Source organism: Mytilus californianus, unplaced genomic scaffold, assembly GCF_021869535.1.
Source record: "Mytilus californianus isolate M0D057914Y unplaced genomic scaffold, xbMytCali1.0.p SCAF_8, whole genome shotgun sequence".
NCBI lineage: Eukaryota > Metazoa > Mollusca > Bivalvia > Mytilida > Mytilidae > Mytilus > Mytilus californianus.
Genome location: NW_026262734.1, coordinates 74,189,141 through 74,208,507, shown reverse-complemented (window position 1 = coordinate 74,208,507; position 19,367 = coordinate 74,189,141). Strand labels below are relative to the sequence as shown.

General features: G+C 31.7%; 2 protein-coding genes across 3 annotated transcripts in view; one reads left to right on the top strand and one right to left on the bottom strand.

The window, feature by feature from the left end:
• The window catches only part of LOC127712434 (gametogenetin-binding protein 2-like), a 78,343-nt gene extending 72,928 nt beyond the window's left edge, over window positions 1-5,415 (top strand). Inside the window, exons 11-12 of the mRNA XM_052218875.1 lie at window positions 4,130-4,228; window positions 4,935-5,415. Coding sequence (XP_052074835.1) covers window positions 4,130-4,228; window positions 4,935-5,141 — 306 coding nt within the window. The 3' untranslated portion in view covers window positions 5,142-5,415. The remainder of the gene's footprint in view (window positions 1-4,129; window positions 4,229-4,934) is intronic.
• Window positions 5,416-13,504: 8,089 nt separating this feature from the next.
• Window positions 13,505-19,367, bottom strand: part of LOC127712437 (trichoplein keratin filament-binding protein-like) — a 55,152-nt gene continuing 49,289 nt past the window's right edge. For both annotated transcript variants that reach the window (XM_052218879.1, XM_052218880.1), the window contains exons 12-15: window positions 17,228-17,309; window positions 16,798-16,983; window positions 15,608-15,751; window positions 13,505-14,354 (exon numbers count right to left, since the gene is read on the bottom strand). In XM_052218879.1, coding sequence (XP_052074839.1) covers window positions 14,325-14,354; window positions 15,608-15,751; window positions 16,798-16,983; window positions 17,228-17,309 — 442 coding nt within the window. In that variant the 3' untranslated portion in view covers window positions 13,505-14,324. The remainder of the gene's footprint in view (window positions 14,355-15,607; window positions 15,752-16,797; window positions 16,984-17,227; window positions 17,310-19,367) is intronic.

Here is a 19,367-nt window from a genome sequence, read left to right as displayed (position 1 = left end):
TTAAAAGCTAGTATCCAGAAGTAGATTTTGTAAAAAAAAATTCCATTTTTTCCGTATTTTACTTATAAATGGACTTAGTTTTTCTGCCAGTTAACATTACATTCACTCTGTGGTTAAAGTTTTTAAAATTTTAACAACTTTCTTAAACTATCCTGGATTTGTACCAAACTTAGACAGAAGCTTGTTTATGATCAAAAGCTAGTATCTAGAAGGAAATTTTGTTCCATTTTTTCCGTATTTTACTTATAAATGGACTTAGTTTTTCTTCCAGTTAACATTACATACAGTCTGCAGTTTAAGTTTTTAAAACATTTATTAGATTCATAAACTATCCTGGATTTTTACCAAACTTGGACAGAAGCTACTTACAATCAAAAGATAGTATAGAGAGGAATATTTTTATTAATTTTTTTCCTCATTTTTGCTGAGCCTGTGATTAACAGCAAAAAGTAGGCGAGACACTGGGTTCCGCGGAACCCTTACGAATTTTTTCCGTATTTTACTTATAAATGGACTTAGTTTTTCTGCCAGTTAACATTACATTCACTCTGTGGTTAAAGTTTTTAAAATTTTAACAACTTTCTTAAACTATCCTGGATTTGTACCAAACTTGGACAGAAGCTTGTTTATAATTAAAAGCTAGTATCTAAAAGGAAATTTTGTTAAAATTTTGTTCCATTTTTTCCGTATTTTACTTATAAATGGACTTAGTTTTTCTTCCAGTTAACATTACATACAGTCTGCAGTTTAAGTTTTAAAAACATTTATTAGATTCATAAACTATCCTGGATTTTTACCAAACTTGGACAGAAGCTACTTACAATCAAAAGATAGTATAGAGAGGAATATTTTTATTAATTTTTTTCCTCATTTTTGTTGAGCCTGTGATTAACCAAATGTTATGAAACTTATACACAATGCTTATCACCACAAAACACAGATCAAGTTTGAATTTTGGTGGCATCACTTTAACTGTTCTAGAGTTCTGCCCCTTTACAAATGGAATAATTGCTGAATTTTTCCTTTCCATTCTCTAACTTAAGTTTGCCTCAACCAAATGTTATGAAACTTATACACAATACTTATTACCACGAAACTCAGATCCAGTACAAATTTGGGTAGTGTCACTTTTACCTTTCTTCAGTTATGTCCCTTTATAACTTTATATGATATGCGCGGGGGGGGGGGGGGGGGGGGGGGGCATCATCTGTGTCCCATGGACACATTCCCCATTCATTTTTTTATAAAAGATGTTGCTGTTTTTAACAAAATGGTCGTGACATTTAGCTGATCCTGCATTGTACATGTACTTGCAATCAAATTATCTGTCAGCTGTGTTTTACTTTTCATATTTCAATTTTTGATTTTGATTTTCGATACTTCTGTCACACTTTTCTCAGGTAGTACTGTACAGAATGAATTTATATTTAGTCAGTAGCTTGAAAGTGATGACTTGTAAAATGTGATGATTTTTCGGGTCTGTCAGACACCTACTTCCTGTTGGTCAATACTTTTGAATTTTTCAATATGTTGAATAAACTTAAAAATTTTCGTCACACTTTTCACAAGTACTACTGAACAGAACTACTACATAAGCAGCTTGGCAGTGATTGTTTTTAAGGCATGAATGTTTTTGGATCTGACACACCTAATTCCTGTTATCCAATAATTGGAATTTGAGTCCCCCGACTTATGCTTAACACGATTTCAAGTGCAATCTTGTTTTTATACGACCGCAAAAAAAATTTTGTGGTCGTATATTGGTATGACGTTGGCGTCGTCGTACGAAGACACATTGGTTTTCGCACTCTAACTTTAGTTTAAGTGAATGGATCTCTATGAAATTTAACCATAAGGTTCAATACCACAAAAGGAAGGTGGGGATTGATTTTGGGGGTTATGGTACCAACAGTTAAGGAATTAGGGGCCAAAAAGGGGCCAAAAATAAGCATTTTTGTAACTTCCAGACATAACTTGTGTGTTAGTGTATGGATCTCTCTGACATTGTACCACAAGGTTCCATATCACAAAGGGAATGCTGGGATTAATTTTGGGGGTAATTGCCTCCAAATTTTAGGAATTAGGGGCCAAAAAGGGGAAAAAAAACAAGCATTTTTCTAGTTTCATGACAATAACTTGTGTGTAAGTGTATGGATCTCTCTGACATTGTACCATAAGGTTCCATATCACAAAGGGAATGCTGGGATTGATTTTGGGGGTAATTGCCTCCAAATTTAGGAATTAGGGGCCAAAAAGGGGCAAAAAACAAGCATTTTTCTAGTTTCATGACAATAACTTGTGTGTAAGTGTATGGATCTTTATGAAATTGTACTACAAGGTTCCATATCACAAAGGGAAAGCTGGAATTGATTTTGGGGGTAATTGCCCACAACGTTTAGGAATAAGGGGCCAAAAAGGGGCCAAAAATAAGCATTTTTCTAGTTTCCAGACCATAACTTGTGTTCAAGTGTATGGATCTCTCTGAAATTGTACTGCAAGGTACCAAACCACAAAGGGAAGGCTGGGATTGATTTATGGGGTAATTCCCTAGAAGTTTGAGGAATTAGGGGCCATAAAGGGGCAAAAAAACAAGCATTTTCTAGTTTCAGGACAATAACTTGTGTGTAAGTGTATGGATCTTTATGAAATTGTACTGCAAGGTTCCATATCACAAAGGGAAAGCTGGGTTTGAGTTTGGGGGTAATTGCCCTAAATGTTTATGAATTTGGGGCCAAAAAACAAGCATTTTTCTAGTTTCCAGACAATAACTTGTGTTCAAGTGTATGGATCTCTCTGAAATTGTACAGTAACTCATACATGTGAACCTCCCGACGGGAGTACAATACCGTTTTCAGGGGTCTCCTCCCGACCTCCCGTTGAAGACAAAAAAATCCCGTGTATGAAATATTTCATGAATGAAAAATTTCAGCCCAACATATCTGGTGTAACTGACATTACTGAAGTTATATTTTACCTGTAAATCAATTAACATGCATAATTATATGGCCTCACTTATCACCTTGGGTGTCAAACATACTGGTAATAAACGATTTTTACCTCAGGCTAACTGCCGTTGTGTAATAAAACTCTGTTTATTTAAAATGAATTTTGGGTTACTTCCCTTGATTTATCCTGTTTTAAGTTACTTTCCTTTAAATAATGTAAATTTTTAAAAGAATATAAATAAAATATAAATTGAACAAATAATCATAAAAGGATGATAATTAAATGATTTTAAATGTTTTAGGACAAATAAAAAAATAATAATTTGAAAATTATTTGAGGGTTCTATACTTCCTTTCAAGGCTTAAATTGAAATTTATATAATAACTATGACCCATGATTACAGTTTGAATGTGTTACTTATCATGCATTAGAAATCTACCTGCATAAAGATAAAAATAAAAGATCTACTTGCAGATAGATAAGCAAATGTTCTGATTGCAATGAATAATGGTTAAAAAGATATGACCTAAAAAATTTAAAGAACATACTGAAAAAGAAGAATGTTAGATTGAACAAGTTGAAAGTTTAAAAAGATAGAGAAAATTTATAAGTACAAAGGTACCATAAACATAATACATTCGGATGGAAAGTTGAAGAAAACACAAGGTTTTCCTTTTTTTCTTTAAAATTTTCCATTTTAAATTGGTTATTTCTGATTTATATATAAAAGCAAATAATAATGATATGGTTTGAATAGATAAATTAAAAATTTTTAAGTTCTTAGACCACATTTATTCTGTGTCAGAAACCTATGCTGTGTCAAATATTTAATTACAATCCAAATTCAGTGCTGTATCAAGCTTGAATGTTGTGTCCATACTTGCCCCAACTGTTCAGGGTTCAACCTCTGCAGTCGTATCAAGCTGCGCCCCAGCGGAGCATTTTATTAATACATGTTTAATTGCTAAGGTTAATGTTAACTGCAAAACCCTTTTTCATAAATCACACATTGCATTGCATCCAATCTTACCATCAGTACTAGCAACCAACTTGTATTTGTTTCAAAGCCCAGTAAATAATTTCTGGAATTCTGTTTGAATAAAACTCGAAAATCAGAGACTGCCCAAACAGATGAAAAAAGATTTAATAACATAAAACTAGAGAATTATTATTACTATTGTAGTGTGAAATGTCTGTGATTCCTCAGCATCAGGAAGACTGCTGTGATGCCAATACAAGCTCTCAACAGTACATGCCACTTAGTCTTCAAGATATGCTAGAGGTAAATTAGAAATGATTGTATATCATCTTTAAATCAGTTTTTAGTGATGTGCAAATTAAAATATTCAAATTAACAAAATATATTTAACGATTAAATATTTGAAATAAAAACCACCTTAGAAAGCAGGGTTCATATGTAATGACACCATTGCCATAGAAATTTAGGAAAGCCTTTTTAAAGTTTGTTTTGAACTCAGAGTGATGAGATATTTATATACCAATGCAATTTTTTTTTTAAATAGCTTGGAAGATGTGCCTCTGAGAAATATTTGAAAATCTGATAATTTGGTGGATTGACGTTTTTTTTCTCCAAGGTTGAATTCAATAATTGATTAAAAATTAGTGAGATATATTTTTTATTATTTGGAGACATCAGATTTTATAATATATTTATTGAGTTCAGAAAATTATTCAGAATTTTATTCTGTAATGACCTGTAAATAGAATTCATAATTGTCTAAATACTCTGAATTATTTGAAATAAGAAAATATATGACTAAATTTCATAGAAAGTTTATGATTAATTCAGAAAATTTTATCAAATAATTGCTTATGGAAAAATATACTATGAGCACGAAGCACAGGTGTTTATTTTTTTTTTTGCCTTTCCATTTACCTACAGAATGATTTTCTAAGACCACTGCCAAAGTTTTGATAAATTAGCAGAGACATACATTATTAATTTGCTATGTTCTATGTTTTAACAGGCACCATGTTCATCAGAAGATGAGGACGATTTTATTTCAGAAGAAGAAATTAAGCAATTCAAAGCTAACGAAAAAAATCTTCAGGTCCAAAGGGAGGAGTTAAGAGAGAAACTTAGAAAACAGTTCTGTAGTTTCTGTACAGTACATCAAAAGACACCAGATACTTCACCTACATTGTCTGGATCAGTACGTCCATCCAACAGTTGAGTTCACTCAGTTCCATGGATTTTTTTATTTTTCATTTTCTGTAATGTGTTTTGGTTGACTTTGTTTGTAATCTTCTTTATTTAACAGTATACACATAGCTTCTGTCTTTGTAGTATTTATTATACAGAAACCTGTCAGTCAGTATATGTTAGTGTCAAAGGATTTGTCTAAACTTGTACATGCAGTGCAGTTGCAGGAATGATGCATAAGGGAAATTATTTACAATATTTTCTGCTGTTTCATTGGTTACGGAAATTAAAACAATTTATTAGGATATATTTTTTTTTATTATTTCAATTTGTATATGGTTTTGGATAGAATTTTACATTGAAAGCTAATTCTTTTGCCTGGCTGCTTGAGAAAATTATGAGGATACACATTCTTTTGAAAAACTTATAGCATATTTATGAAAATTACTTCAAGCCAATTGCTTTGAAGAAAGTTTGTACAATATGTATAAACTGACACTTTATAGTAGAGTTTCACGAGATAAAAATACATTACATGTAGCTAAAACATAGAAAAAATCTTTGATGTACAAAGTATGCTATTTTCAGTTCTACCAAAGCTGAAAAATCTATTCAAAAAAATATTCTTATATTTTATGTTGGAAGTTGTACTTGTTTTATTTATTGAAATGTCTTGACAAGGAACTTAACAATAGCAGTATGTAGTTTTAACATCAGTTTACATATATATATAATTTCCATATTCATTCAATTGCTTTAAATTTCATAACTTGGTAGATTTGTTTATCAATTTTTATAACACATTTTAAAAGTAAAGCAACAATCTTTATAGATGGGTTTTTAATTTACATGATTTTAAGGTATCAAATTACAAGTCCTTATGAAGGGATTGTATATATAATTACTAATGAAACAGCTGGCTCTTTTTGATTAACAGTTTTTGTCGAGCCTGCGACTTTTGTTGCAGAAAGCTCGACATAGGGATAGCGATCCGGCGGCGGCGGCGTTAGCTAACTTCTTAAAAGCTTTATATTTTAGAAGATGGAAGACCTGGATGCTTCATACTTTGTATATGGATGCCTCATGTTACGAAGTTTCCGTCAGTCACATGTCCAATGTCCTTGACCTCATTTTCATGGTTCAGTGACTACTTGAAAAAAAAGTTCAGATTTTTTGTAATGTTAAATTCTCTCTTATTATAAGTAATAGGATAACTATATTTGGTATGTGCGTACCTTGCAAGGTCCTCATGCCCGTCAGACAGTTTTCACTTGACCTCAACCTCATTTCATGGATCAGTGAACAAGGTTAAGTTTTCGTGGTCAAGTCCATATCTCAGATACTATAAGCAATAGGTCTAGTATATTCGGTGTATGGAAGGACTGTAAGGTGTACATGTCCAACTGGCAGGTGTCATCTGACCTTGACCTCATTTTCATGGTTCAGTGGTTATAGTTAAGTTTTTGTGTTTTGGTCTGTTTTTCTTATACTGTATGCAATAGGTCTACTATATTTGGTGTATGGAATGATTGTAAGGTGTACATGTCTAGCTGGCAGGTGTCATCTGACCTTGACCTCATTTTCATGGTTCAGTGGTCAAAGTTAAGTTTTTGAGTTTTGGTCTTTCTTTCTAATACTGCATGCAATAGGTCAGCTATATTTGGTGTATGGAATGATTGTAAGGTGTACATGTCTAGCTGGCAGGTGTCATCTTACCTTGACCTCATTTTCATGGTTCAGTGGTCAAAGTTAAGTTTTTGAGTTTTGGTCTTTTTTTCTAATACTATATGCAATAGTTCAACTATATTTGGTGTATGGAAATATTTTATGATCTATATGTCAGTCACGCAGGTTTTATTTGACCTTGACCTCATTTTCAAGGTTCATTGCTCAGTGTTAAGTTTTTGTGTTTTCGTCTGTTTTTCTTAAACTATAAGCAATAGGTCAACTATATTTGTTGTATGGAAGAATTGTTAGCTGTACATGCCTGCCTAGCATGGTTCATCTGACCTTGACCTCATTTTCATGGTTCATTGGTCAATGTTTAGTTTACTTGGTTAATGTTAAGTTTATGTGACAGTTGTAATAAAGCTTTATATTTAGGACTATCAACATAATATCAATGATTAGTAAAGAAGGCGAGACATTTCAGCGTGTGCACTCTTGTTGATATCAAGTTATATTTAGGAAAAATGAATTTTTGATTACATGATTAACATGCATGGTGAATAAAAATAAGGATGTGTACTAAGTACCTCCATTTTGTACCCTTCTCCTTTTAATACAATTGTCTAGATATAAAAGATTAAGTCTAGAAAGTGAATATTTAACATGATAAATGACCAGGAATCAATCTCTCCTGACTAACAAGGTCATCTGAGCTCATATATTTGTAGTAGTTTGTACATTATGATATTTCATATTCAAGCATGTCACCATTTGTTTAATGATTTAGAGAACATAAGTTCTACCAGTATGCTGGAAGAGTCAATATTTGTATACTGAACCATGTTTCATGTTTGATGTGAATTAACATATTCAGTCTTTATGATCATGTACATGCAAGCAGGAATACTGACTTCTTGATCAGTAGTTTGTATGACCTTATAAAAACTTTACATTCTTGAAAAGCATAAAAGTTCAGATGTTCTTTGTTGGAAGGGAGGGAGGGGATATTGTGACTTTTTATACAAGGATTTAACTCCATGTTAGTCTTTACAAGTTTATACAGTTGTAAGGGTTTGGGACAAGCACAAACTCAAATCAATAAGGTGTCTTTCAGTCTTCTTTTCTTTACTGTCAGAAATTTATTGAATAAATGCAACAAATTTCCATTCTTATCAGCAGTAAACAGAAACAATGCAACAAAATGAATGTTATATTTAAGTTTTAAATATGTTGAAATTCTTTTGTCTTTTTTTGTTTTGAATTCATATTTTGTCAGTTTTTATTTTTTTGGTCAACAATTGATAGATGTACCTTCCTGACACAAGGATTTAGATGTACCTCCTTGTTGAAATATTATGATGGGAAAATGTTATATCTTGTTAATGAATTTATTCAATACAATGATGAACTATTATCTGTATGCAGCAGTCACATGATAATTATGCTGCCAAAATAAAAGTCTTATGTAATATTGTGTTAAATTCTTTAGACCATGAACACATGAAAAAACGTAAAAGGATATGTTGGAATGCATCAGTAAGACACCATGTCAAAATATGATTTTCAATACTTGTAGACATGATAGACAAGTGTCTTTACTATACTGTAAATTCAGAAACGAATGCATGCATTTATTATTGTAAATCACTGATTGCTGGTAAAAATACAAGATCTAATTAATAATATTGCAAACATTTTTATTCAACCGAATAATTGTATGATGTCATCGTTGTTGCCCAAAGACATTTGCCTTCCAGACAATAACTTCAGTATAAGTGTATGGATCTCTATGAAATTGTACCACAAGGCTGAGATTGATTTTGGGGGTTAATGTCCTAATTTTTTTGGAATTGGGGGCAAAAAAGGGACCAAAACAAGTATTTTTCTTGTTTCAGGACAATAACTTGTGTATAAGTGTATGGATCGCTATGAAATTGTACCACAAGGTTCCATACCTTAAAAGGAAGGTTGGGATTGATTTTGGGGGTTATGGCCCAAACCATTGAGAAGTTACGGTGCAAAAAACAAGGATTTTATGGTTTCCTGACAATAACTTAAGTATAAGTGTATAGATCTGTAAGAAATTGTACAAGGTTCAATACCAAAGAAGGAAGGTTGGGATTGATTTTGGGGGTTGTGGCCTTAACTGTATGGAAAAGGGGACCAAAAACAATACTTTTCTACAACTGTATATAAATGGCTTATTTCTTGACCAATTTCAATGGGGTTTGATTCAAAGTATAGAGTTTTTGTGATTTTCTAATATACTGAATCTAACTGTGAGTTTAGATTTCGGATTTTGGGCCCCCGTTTTTAAATTAGTCCACATTGTGATCCAAAGGGGCCAAAATTACTTTGTTTCATTTCATCGAAAAATTGAATTAGTTGGTTCTTTGATATGCTGAATCTAACCGTGTATTTAGATTTATAAATTAGGGCCTGGCTTTCAAATTGGTCCACATTAAGGTCCAAAGGTTCCAAAATTAAATTTGTTTGATTTCAACAAAAATTGAAATTGTTAGATTTTTTATTTTGGGCCCAGTTTTGAAGAAGTTTCAAATCAGGGTCCAAAATTAAAATTTGTTTGATTTCAACAAAAATTGAAAATATGGGGTTCTTTGAATTGATGAATCTAACTGTGTTTAGATTTTGGATTTTGGGCCCAATAATCAAATTGGTCCACATTGAGGTCCAAAGGGTTCAAAATTAAACTAGGTTTGATTTCATCAAAAATTCTTGAAGTTCTTTGATATGCTGAATCTAACCATGTATTTAGATTTTGGATATTGGAATATAATAGAGAAATGTCCAATTTCAGATTTAAAGTTCATAGACCACATTCATTCTGTGTCAGAAATCTATGCTGTGTCTGGCCTTTTTGCCACCTAATCATTCTAAAGTTCAAAACATTTAGAAAAGAGATTCAGAGGAGAAGATCTTTGGTATTGGCCAATCATAATCAAAGCCAATTTTTTATTTGATCAGAACCAAATGAGAGTGTGAGTTTCAGTCAACATTCAGGCCAATTTTGGTTAGAATTGGCCCTGATAGGATAAAACTGTGAATAATTTACAGGCGATGGATGCTGTTGTAACACTAGCTCTGGTGATTTTTCAAGACAGTGGGGCTAAAAAGTTCTCTACCACAAAGAAACATGACAATCAACTTTCATTACCACATTTATATCTAAAACATTAGCTCATAGTGTGCAAAAGGATGAAAAACATTATTTACATTAAATTTTAAACAGCCATAATCAGATAAAAAACATTAAACTCAAATGTATGAATAAAAGGAGATTTCAGATGTAAAGATTAACAGAGTCTTCAGTGAAAATTTGTGAAAAGGCTCTAAATCAAGTCTAATGAGCCTAGATAAATTGTGATTGAATTTCAAAGTGATATCAAAATCAACACCAAATTCCTTCTAGGAAAAAACGAGATTTTTCATGCTCAACCCACTTTTATCTCCATCAGTGGAATATCAAAATGTGTACTGAGTTATCTGCTACTATACATATAGATTCTACCACTGTATTGAGTGTGATACAAGATTTATCCTCTAGAGACATTTAAATTCTAAAATTTAAAAAGTGAGGCTCGTTGAGCGTTTTAAATATTGAAAATTTAACTGTCGAGAGTGGATAAATATCGTATTGCACAAGATTTGGTGGTGGAATCTTTCTCTTTCTCTAATGATTTTTAAACGTTATGCAAACAAACTCAATCCTTATGTTCGAACAATCTGCATAAAGAGTTGTTCTTTCAATGTGATGTCATCAGACATGGTCGCCTTTTATATGACGTCACAATAGGAAATTCAGAGGAACGCAAGAAAATTTGACGCCATAATCGAATTTTGACCAATGAAGAACTGAGATCAAACGAACTACACGTGATTAAATAAAAAATAATCACTGGGTCAGGAAAAGGATAAATCGTGTAAGAATTAAGAGAAAGACTCATCAGTGATGCTCGAATCAAAAAATATTTAAAAGGCCAAATAAAGTACGAAGCTGAAGAGCATTGAGGACCAAAAATTCCTAAAAGTTTTGCCAAATACAGCTAAGGTAATCTATTCCTGAAGTAGAAAAGCCTTAGTATTTCAGAAATTCAAAGTTTTGTTAACAGTTAATTTATTATTATGAACATATCAATGATAACTCAAGTCAACACAGAAGTCCTGACTACTGGGCTGGTGATACCCTCGGGGAAATAAATCTCCACCAGCAGTGGCATCGACCCAGTGGTTGTAAATAAACTCATCATAGATACCAGGACTAAAATTTTACACTTGCGCTAGACGCGCTTTTCGTCTACAAAAGACTCATCAGTGACGCTCGATTCAAAAAATATTTAAAAGGCCAAATAAAGTACGAAGTTGAAGAGCATTGAGGACCAAAAATTATACCTCTGTCCGTCCGTCTGTCCATCCGTCGTCAACATGTCGGACATTTACTCAAAAACGCTTTAACCAATTTGCATAAAACTTTGGTGAATTGTTTATATCTATTGACGTGAGCTCCCTTTTGGTTTTTTAAATTTTAGATTTTACATTTCCGATGTTATGGGGTTTTATTCATTAAAAAAGGGGGATTTTCCAGTTTTCGGACAATAACTCAATAAAATTGAGAATGGAAATGGGGAATGTGTCAAAGAGACAACAACCCGACCACAGAACAGACAACAGCAGAAGGCCACCAACAGGTCTTCAATGCAGCGAGAAATTTTCAGAATGCTTTCAGCAACTTGCAAGAAATTGTGGTGAATTGTTTATATCTATTGACATGAGCTCCCTTTCGATTTTTATAAATTTTAGATTATACGTTTCCGAGTTATGGGGTTTTATTCATAAAAAACAGGGGGATTTTCCAGTTTTCGGACAATAACTCAAGAATGCTTTCACCAACTTGCAAGAAATTGTGGTGAATTGTTTATATCTATTGATATGAGCTCCCTTTCAATTTTTATATATTTTAGATTTTACATTTCCGAGTTACAGGGTTTTATTCATAAAAAAATGGGATTTTCCAGTTTTGCGGACAAAAAATCAAAAATGCTTTCAGCAGTTCTTATGAAACTTTGGTGAATTGTTTATATCTATTGATGTAAGCTCCGTTTAGAATTTTATAAATTTTTCATTTAACATTTCTGAGTTATGGGGTTTTATTCATTAAAAAAGGGGGGATTTTCCAGTTTTCGGACAATAACTTCAGCAGTTCTTATGAAACTTTGGTGAATTGTTTATATCTATTGATGTAAGCTCCGTTTAGAATTTTATAAATTTTTCATTTATCATTTCTGAGTTGTGGGATTTTATTCATTAAAAAAGGGGAGATTTTCCAGTTTTTGGACATAACTCAAAAATGCTGTCAGCAATTCTCATGAAACTTTGGTGAATTGTTTATATCTATTGATGTAAGCTCCCTTTACATTTTCATAAATTTCTAACATGACATTGAGAATTAATTGAACTTTATTTGTTTATAGTCTGACAACAGATTTACTATGTATTGCGCAACAGCACAGTGTATTGCACAACAGCAAGAAATCTTTATTGAATATAAATTCAATTCATATAACCAATTTCAAGTTCTTTGACTACATTTATTTAGAAACCTATAATATGTCAAATATTTAATTACAATCCAAATTCAGACCTGTATCAAGCTTGAATAGTGTGTCCTTTTTTTGCCCCAACTGTTCAGGGTTGGACCTCTGCGGGCGTATCCAGCTGCGCTCAGCGAAGCAGTTTAATAGATTTTGTCTTCTTGTATATATTTCATTTTTAAAGTTTCAATCTATCTATTATAGTTTTTAAGATATTAGGCCAAGATGCAAAAAAAATGGTAAATATCATCAATAAAGGGCAATAACTCTAATAAGGAGTCTGACAATTTTGGGCATGTTAACTTATTTGTAGATCTTGTCTTGCTGATCATTTTTGCCACTAAAAGTGTGTATCTACTATAGGCCTCAAGATAATTGGCAAAAACACTAAGAATTTGACCTTGATCTGAGTTTTGTGGTAATAAGTATTGCGTATAAGTTTCTATAAAATTTGGTTGAGGCAAACTTAAGTTAGAGAACGGAAACAAAAATTCAGCAATTTTTCCATTTGTAAAGGGGCATAACTCTAGAACGATTAAAATGACGCCACCAAAATTCAAACTAGATCTGTATTTTGTGGTAATAAGCATTATGTATAAGTTTCATAACATTTTCTTGAGGCAAACTAAAGTTAGAGAACGGAAACCAACTTTGGGACGTACAGACGGATGTACAGACAGACGAGGGTAAAACTTAATGCCCCCGCCGCTATGGTGGGGGCAAAATTACGAAAAAAGAAAATTGACCAATGAACTTAAAAATGAGGTCAAGGTCAGATGTACCCTGCCAGATAGACATGTACACCTTACAATAATTCCATACAAAAGATACAGCTGATCTATTGCTTATTGTATCTAAGAAAATGAAAATGAGGTCAAAGACAATGGACATATGGAAGACGGAAACTTTGAAACATAAGGTATCTGCATACAAGGTATAAAGCATTCAGGTCTTCTACCTTTTGAAATATAAAGCTTTATACAAATAGTTCAGGCTGCCACTGGATAGTATGTCTAGCATTCTGCTACTTTCGTCTCAGGCAAGACAATAAATTACATTATTTTTAAATCTACATTTTTTTGCTGTTAAATAATGAAAAAAAAGAAGAAAAATCAACAACTGTGTATAAATTTTCTACTTTTAAAATTTTCCATTCATATGAGCATAATATTTATATTTTGTGGACACATTTTCATAGTAAGGGCTATTCCATAATTAAATGCATGGGAGGCACTTTTTTAAGACCCTGACCACCTATAAAACAAAATTTTTCATTTTACATTTGTATTTGTAATTCTAACAATATTCCAAGAAAATGCAACCCATATGTACATTTAATGAGTGGCTCCCATCCCCCTCTCACTGAATAAATTTTGGAACAGCCCTAATACTGTCTCTGGTAAAATTTACTGTTTAAACAATACAAATATGGAAGTAGGTTTAATTTTTTGTATTGGTATATACTGTAAACCAACTAATTTTTGCGATTGATTTATTTTCGCGACTTTCGCGAGTAGTAAAATAAAGCAAATATGTAAAACTTGGAAGTTTCCTTATATAACATCAAGCAAATTTCAAAATCGCGAAATTAAATCTCCACGAAATGGGCTAATAAGGGCTAAATGCGAAATAAAGTATCCGCGAAAATAAGTTGGTTTACAGTAATACATAATGGTGCATGGTGCATAAAATTGAGGAACTAAAAATTGTATGAGGAGAGACATTTCAAAATTACTCTTTTCAGAGTTATTTTTTTGATTGATCTAATAATTCACAAATGTTACATATAATGACATGTTGATAACAATAATTATGGTCATCCGCCATTTCTTCTGAATTGTTGAGATCTGTAGAATCTATGAGCCCTCAACCACAATGAACTGACATTTTCAATTGTTATATAAAATAATTTAGTAGAGTCTAGGCTTTTACATCTTTCATGACCATGCCTGTTTTCTTCCATGTTGCTAAAAAGAAAAAGGAACAGGTTAAAAAATCAATTGATTTCATCATATTACCTGTAAATTGTTTAAGGCAATTCTTATTGGGTGCCATAAAAAAAAAACATTTTCTCCTCTTTCTGTCTGCATGTCCTTTAACTGTGGTGATGTATTTAACCAAAAGACTCGATCACAACTGAAATACCAGAATAAAGTGATCTAAAGCTCTATACCTCCACCTTGCAGAATAAATATTAAACGGTCAATGTGAAATCCAAATTTAAATTGAATGTGACATGTATGTAATGTTTCATAGCATCCTGTTAAATCTAAATAGATTTTGTAAAATAGAACTTTCATTATCACCTGGTGCTACAGAACCTTAGCTCTTAATAGTCCTCATAATATTTTTTTGACAATTTGCAGACCAAATGAGCAACGGTTCTGCAATTATATCACCTGGAAACAAAATTTTTTCCGAAACTTTTTGGAATAGCTCTAGAACGGTAAATATTAAAAAAATCAAAATCAAACTTGACCTCATTTTATGATTCATGACGTTGTGTTCCAGTGGTACTTTAATTATTATCCAGAAACCAAAGAAATACCAATTTTTAAAGCAACTATGGGCATGATGGGCAAAATTCTTGAACTGTTAATGTCAAAACCATCAAAATCTAGCTTGACCTGTATTTCAAAGTCAAGGAAATTGTGTTCAAGTTTCAAAAGAGTTAGTCAAGGATTGTTAAAATTCATAAGAAAACTTGATGATTCAATCACAATGATGTTTAAGGCAAGCGAAAAAGACAAAAGATCAAAGAAAATATCACAAAATATTAGGTGCTTTTTTTAGTAATTACACAAGTTGAATTGTCACAGGTGTTTGAAAAAGTATGTGGTAGCCATCTTGTATTTATCTTCTCTTTTGGCACAAGTTAATGTAGCAACATAACATATATCAATAGTATACTATATAGTACATGTATATTATAGAGTGAGACAAAAATAATAAAATGTTTCACTAAAAAGAAAAACACCAAACAAAATAGAATTTATCTTTATACTAATAATATAGAACAAATTGCTTTGTTAAATTTTCATGTATTTGTATGACATACAGGCCATTGTTGATTTTTATATAGATAAGAGTCATTTCTCAGGGATAACCAATTTTAAATGCTTTATCTTGAAAAGGGAGTTTGTATTCATGGAACCAAACATAGTGTAAAGTTTGATAAAGATGTGTCAATCGCCCTATAATGTAAATATGTCAAACTTACTCTAGGTGTAAATCCTTTTAGCCTCATCCTTTCTGTTTCTTGTCGTAAGAAATCATCATATTCTTCATCCCCTTTTTGATCTTCATTATATTCTAAAGCGTCCCTCTGTTTAGCTCTCTCTTCTTGTTCACGACGTGCTGTCACCTGTTAACCAAAATCAAATTTGTCCAATTTATAAACAACAAAACTGAAATATGGCAAAGACAAATGTATTGGATTATCAGCAATGTTTACTAACATTTATGTTTCTATCCTCATTTGAATCACTGTAAAACACAGTCAAGAAACAGACAGTGTTTCAGTATCATCACATCTAATTCATCAGAGTTTTTAAATAGTGCATAAAATGTTTGCTTGTTTTTAATGAGAACCAATATTCTTTACTAATGAGACCAAAACAATGTGGGTTTTAAGGGTTTATCATCTATATATATATAAAAAAAAATAGAGCAGTTAGGTAGACATTTTTTTTTAATTTTACCCTGAGTAAATGGGGAACTACCTGCAATTTTGTCATGATTCACTACCAAAGTGCCAATATAAACTTTAGAATATCCATTTTGAAGCATAAAACAAAGGGTAGGTATGGAAACCAGAAACACAAGTATTTTATTTTATTTTAATGTTTTGTATCCTTTTAATTTTGCCACTACTAAGTAAGTACCTTGGCCCAAATATTATAATTGTTCTATTATAAAGCCATTTTATAACCAACAATGGCTTTCTAGTAATGTAATAATTGTTTATGGTTTTAGTCTTATGTGGTGTCTTGTTGAAGAAAGAAGATTACTTTGATGGTGACTCAATTTTAAGTACCGGTATACATATTTCTCATAGCTCTCATTCTCAATTTTACCTTTATTTGCTTTTTAGTAATATAGCTCTTCAAACTTTTTGGTTCTTATACATCCTTGGCTTTCAAATATTCAGCTTTGAGCGTTCCTGATGAAGGTATATCGGGAAAAGCTCTTTGGGCAAATCAAACTATAAAGTGTTAATTACTTTCATTTTTTTGTTTTACCTCTTTATAAATAAAAAAGGTAGATGCACTTCTTTTTAGAATTCATTTTGTGCCAGCCCTAGCTTTGTGTTGTGTTTACAAGGTTTAGGTAACTTAAAAACAGATGTTTGATCTGACCCAACCTTTTATGACAGAAACAATTCTAAATTGTAAATTTTAAATTATATACCTGTTCTTTCAAATTTAATTTTAGGGCCTCTTTTTGTGCATCTGTCTCCTCTTTCTCCCTGTGTGTCATTTGTTGTGCTATTTCCATCTCACGAATTAACAGCTCTCTCTGTTTTAAAGACTCTTCCTGATCTATTCGGTTTTGTTCCATTCTATCTTCCAGTTGCCTTTGTCTGTCATCCATCACCTTTTATAAGAGGTTTCATCATAAGCAGGATTTAAAATATTTATTGTTTATGTGTATCTAGTAAAATATTGAAGGTTAAGATGTTTTCTCATTGTTGAAAGTCTTGGAGCAATGACTTTCCAAAATATTAATATAAGCAGTAAATCTACCACCATTCCATATTTTTTTAATCTAGTGGTTTTTTTTACAATTTAGTTACATGGGGAAATAATTTTATCCATTTCTTTAAATGTATAGTACTTACTTCATGCATCAGTCTTGCCCGAGCTGCTCGTTCTTTCTCCCATTCAGCTTCTCTTTTGTGCCACATTCTAGCTGCTTCTTCTCTGTGAAGATTAAGAAGTTAATATATTAGGGGACTTATAATCTACCATTCTACTGGATGCCTTATTTACTTTTGAAATCTTTTTTATTGTTAAGCCAAAATATTAAAATTGTTCAAAAACATTCTAAACTTTTTACCTGCTGAATAGATCTAAAAAACCAGTAATTTGGTTTGTTGATCACTTAGTTCATTTAGGAGAATTTTTCATTAAGAAAATATCTTTACATATTCTATACATTTTGACAGTCAGATTATTAAAATAATATCTATTACCCAAACCCAATAAAATGGTAAAAGAAAGTCAAAGTTGTTTTTAATTTTATGTTACATATGTACAAAAATGTATTTTAAGAGCAAGAAATGAAGAATGACATTTCAGTATGATAAACAGCTGTGCCACAAACTTTATGATAGCATCCTCCCTGTTATTTATTCCATTTAGGTCCCATAAATCAAAAACTATATGAAAAAAATTCTACAAAATTTTGTTTTCCATCTTGCAAGACAGGAATATGATGAAAAACTTGTCCCTGTCCAAGACACATCCCAAATTGTCTTTATTTTGACAAGTAAGTCCCATAAATCTGGACAGACAATTTAAAAAATTTTTTTTAAATATTAGAAGGAAAATTATCATTTAAGAGCCAAACATTGCTTAAAAATATAACGAAAGTCAATAATGCAAACTTGAATTATCATAAAATGTTCTCAAAATTGCCCATGTACAAGAAAAATTATCAAGACTGGAACCTTGATAAACCAATTTGTAACAGAGATACATCTTCCTAAAACCCTGGATAAAAAATTCAAACAAAATTAACATTTAACAAAAATCTAAAGGTACTGGGATCAATGCTCCTTTTGGAAAGTCCATTAATAAGGGAAACTCTAAATATAATTCATATAAAACAATCAAATTAGGCAGTACACATACATGTATGTGTCACATTGTGGAGATTCTTAAAAAAGTTTCCTTATTTTTTATAAGGAAGTTTGGGAGAAGCAGATACATGTGTACAGTAGTGTTAGGATATATGAATGAGTCCATGTTATGCCAAAATAAACCCCAAAAAGAAATGAGATGTCAAACATAAGCAAACCAGGTTTTCTGTAGATGTACATCCACAGAAATTTGTAAAATAATTGCTTGAACGGTTCACAATTGATAACACAGAAATCATTGAACGATCATAAAACTGAAAAAAAATAGTGAAAATCTTGAAGAGGGAACTTGACCTTTAAAATTTGGCAAGCATTTGTTGAAAAGTTCTCAAGTTTATGCACAGAAACCAAATGAAGTGTAGTTTCCAATCAATCAAGGATTATAACTCCTGAACAATAAAATTGAAAATCATAATCATCATAATTGACCTTCATTATTGGATCAGTAACAACATATTAAAATTTGAAAGCATGTGTTAAATGGTACTGAAGTTATCGCACAAAAAGTAATACAAGTACCGGTACCATTTTCCTATCAATCAAGAACCATAAATCCAGAACTACAGAAAGATAAAACTGTTATCACAGAGATATGTCTCGCCTTTTTGTAATTTTGATAATGCAAATGTTGAAATTAAAATAGCAATACTTTAACATGTAAGTTATGCAAATATTTAAAGTCGATGAACCATGACTGAAGGTACATGGCTAAACAATCTCCATGGAATGAGATGTGCCAATGCTAATACAACTGCATACCAAATACCATTGACTTATTATAAGTCGTTCCCTTTAAACAAACCTAAACACAAACATTAACTTGTAAACTATGTAAAAGTTTAAAAGTCAATGAACCATGATCAAGGGTGGGGCTATATAATCTCCATGGAAACGATACTTGCAAATGCCAATAAATTTGCATACCAAATATCATTGACTTAACATTAGCAGTTCATCTTAAACTGATCTAATCACAAACTAATACATGTAAACTAAGCAAAAGTTTCAAAGTAAATAGACCATGACTGAGGGGGCGGTGCCAAATATTCTCCATGGAAATGAGATGTGCTAATGCTTATACAATTGAACACCAATTAACATTGGCCTACCACTAATG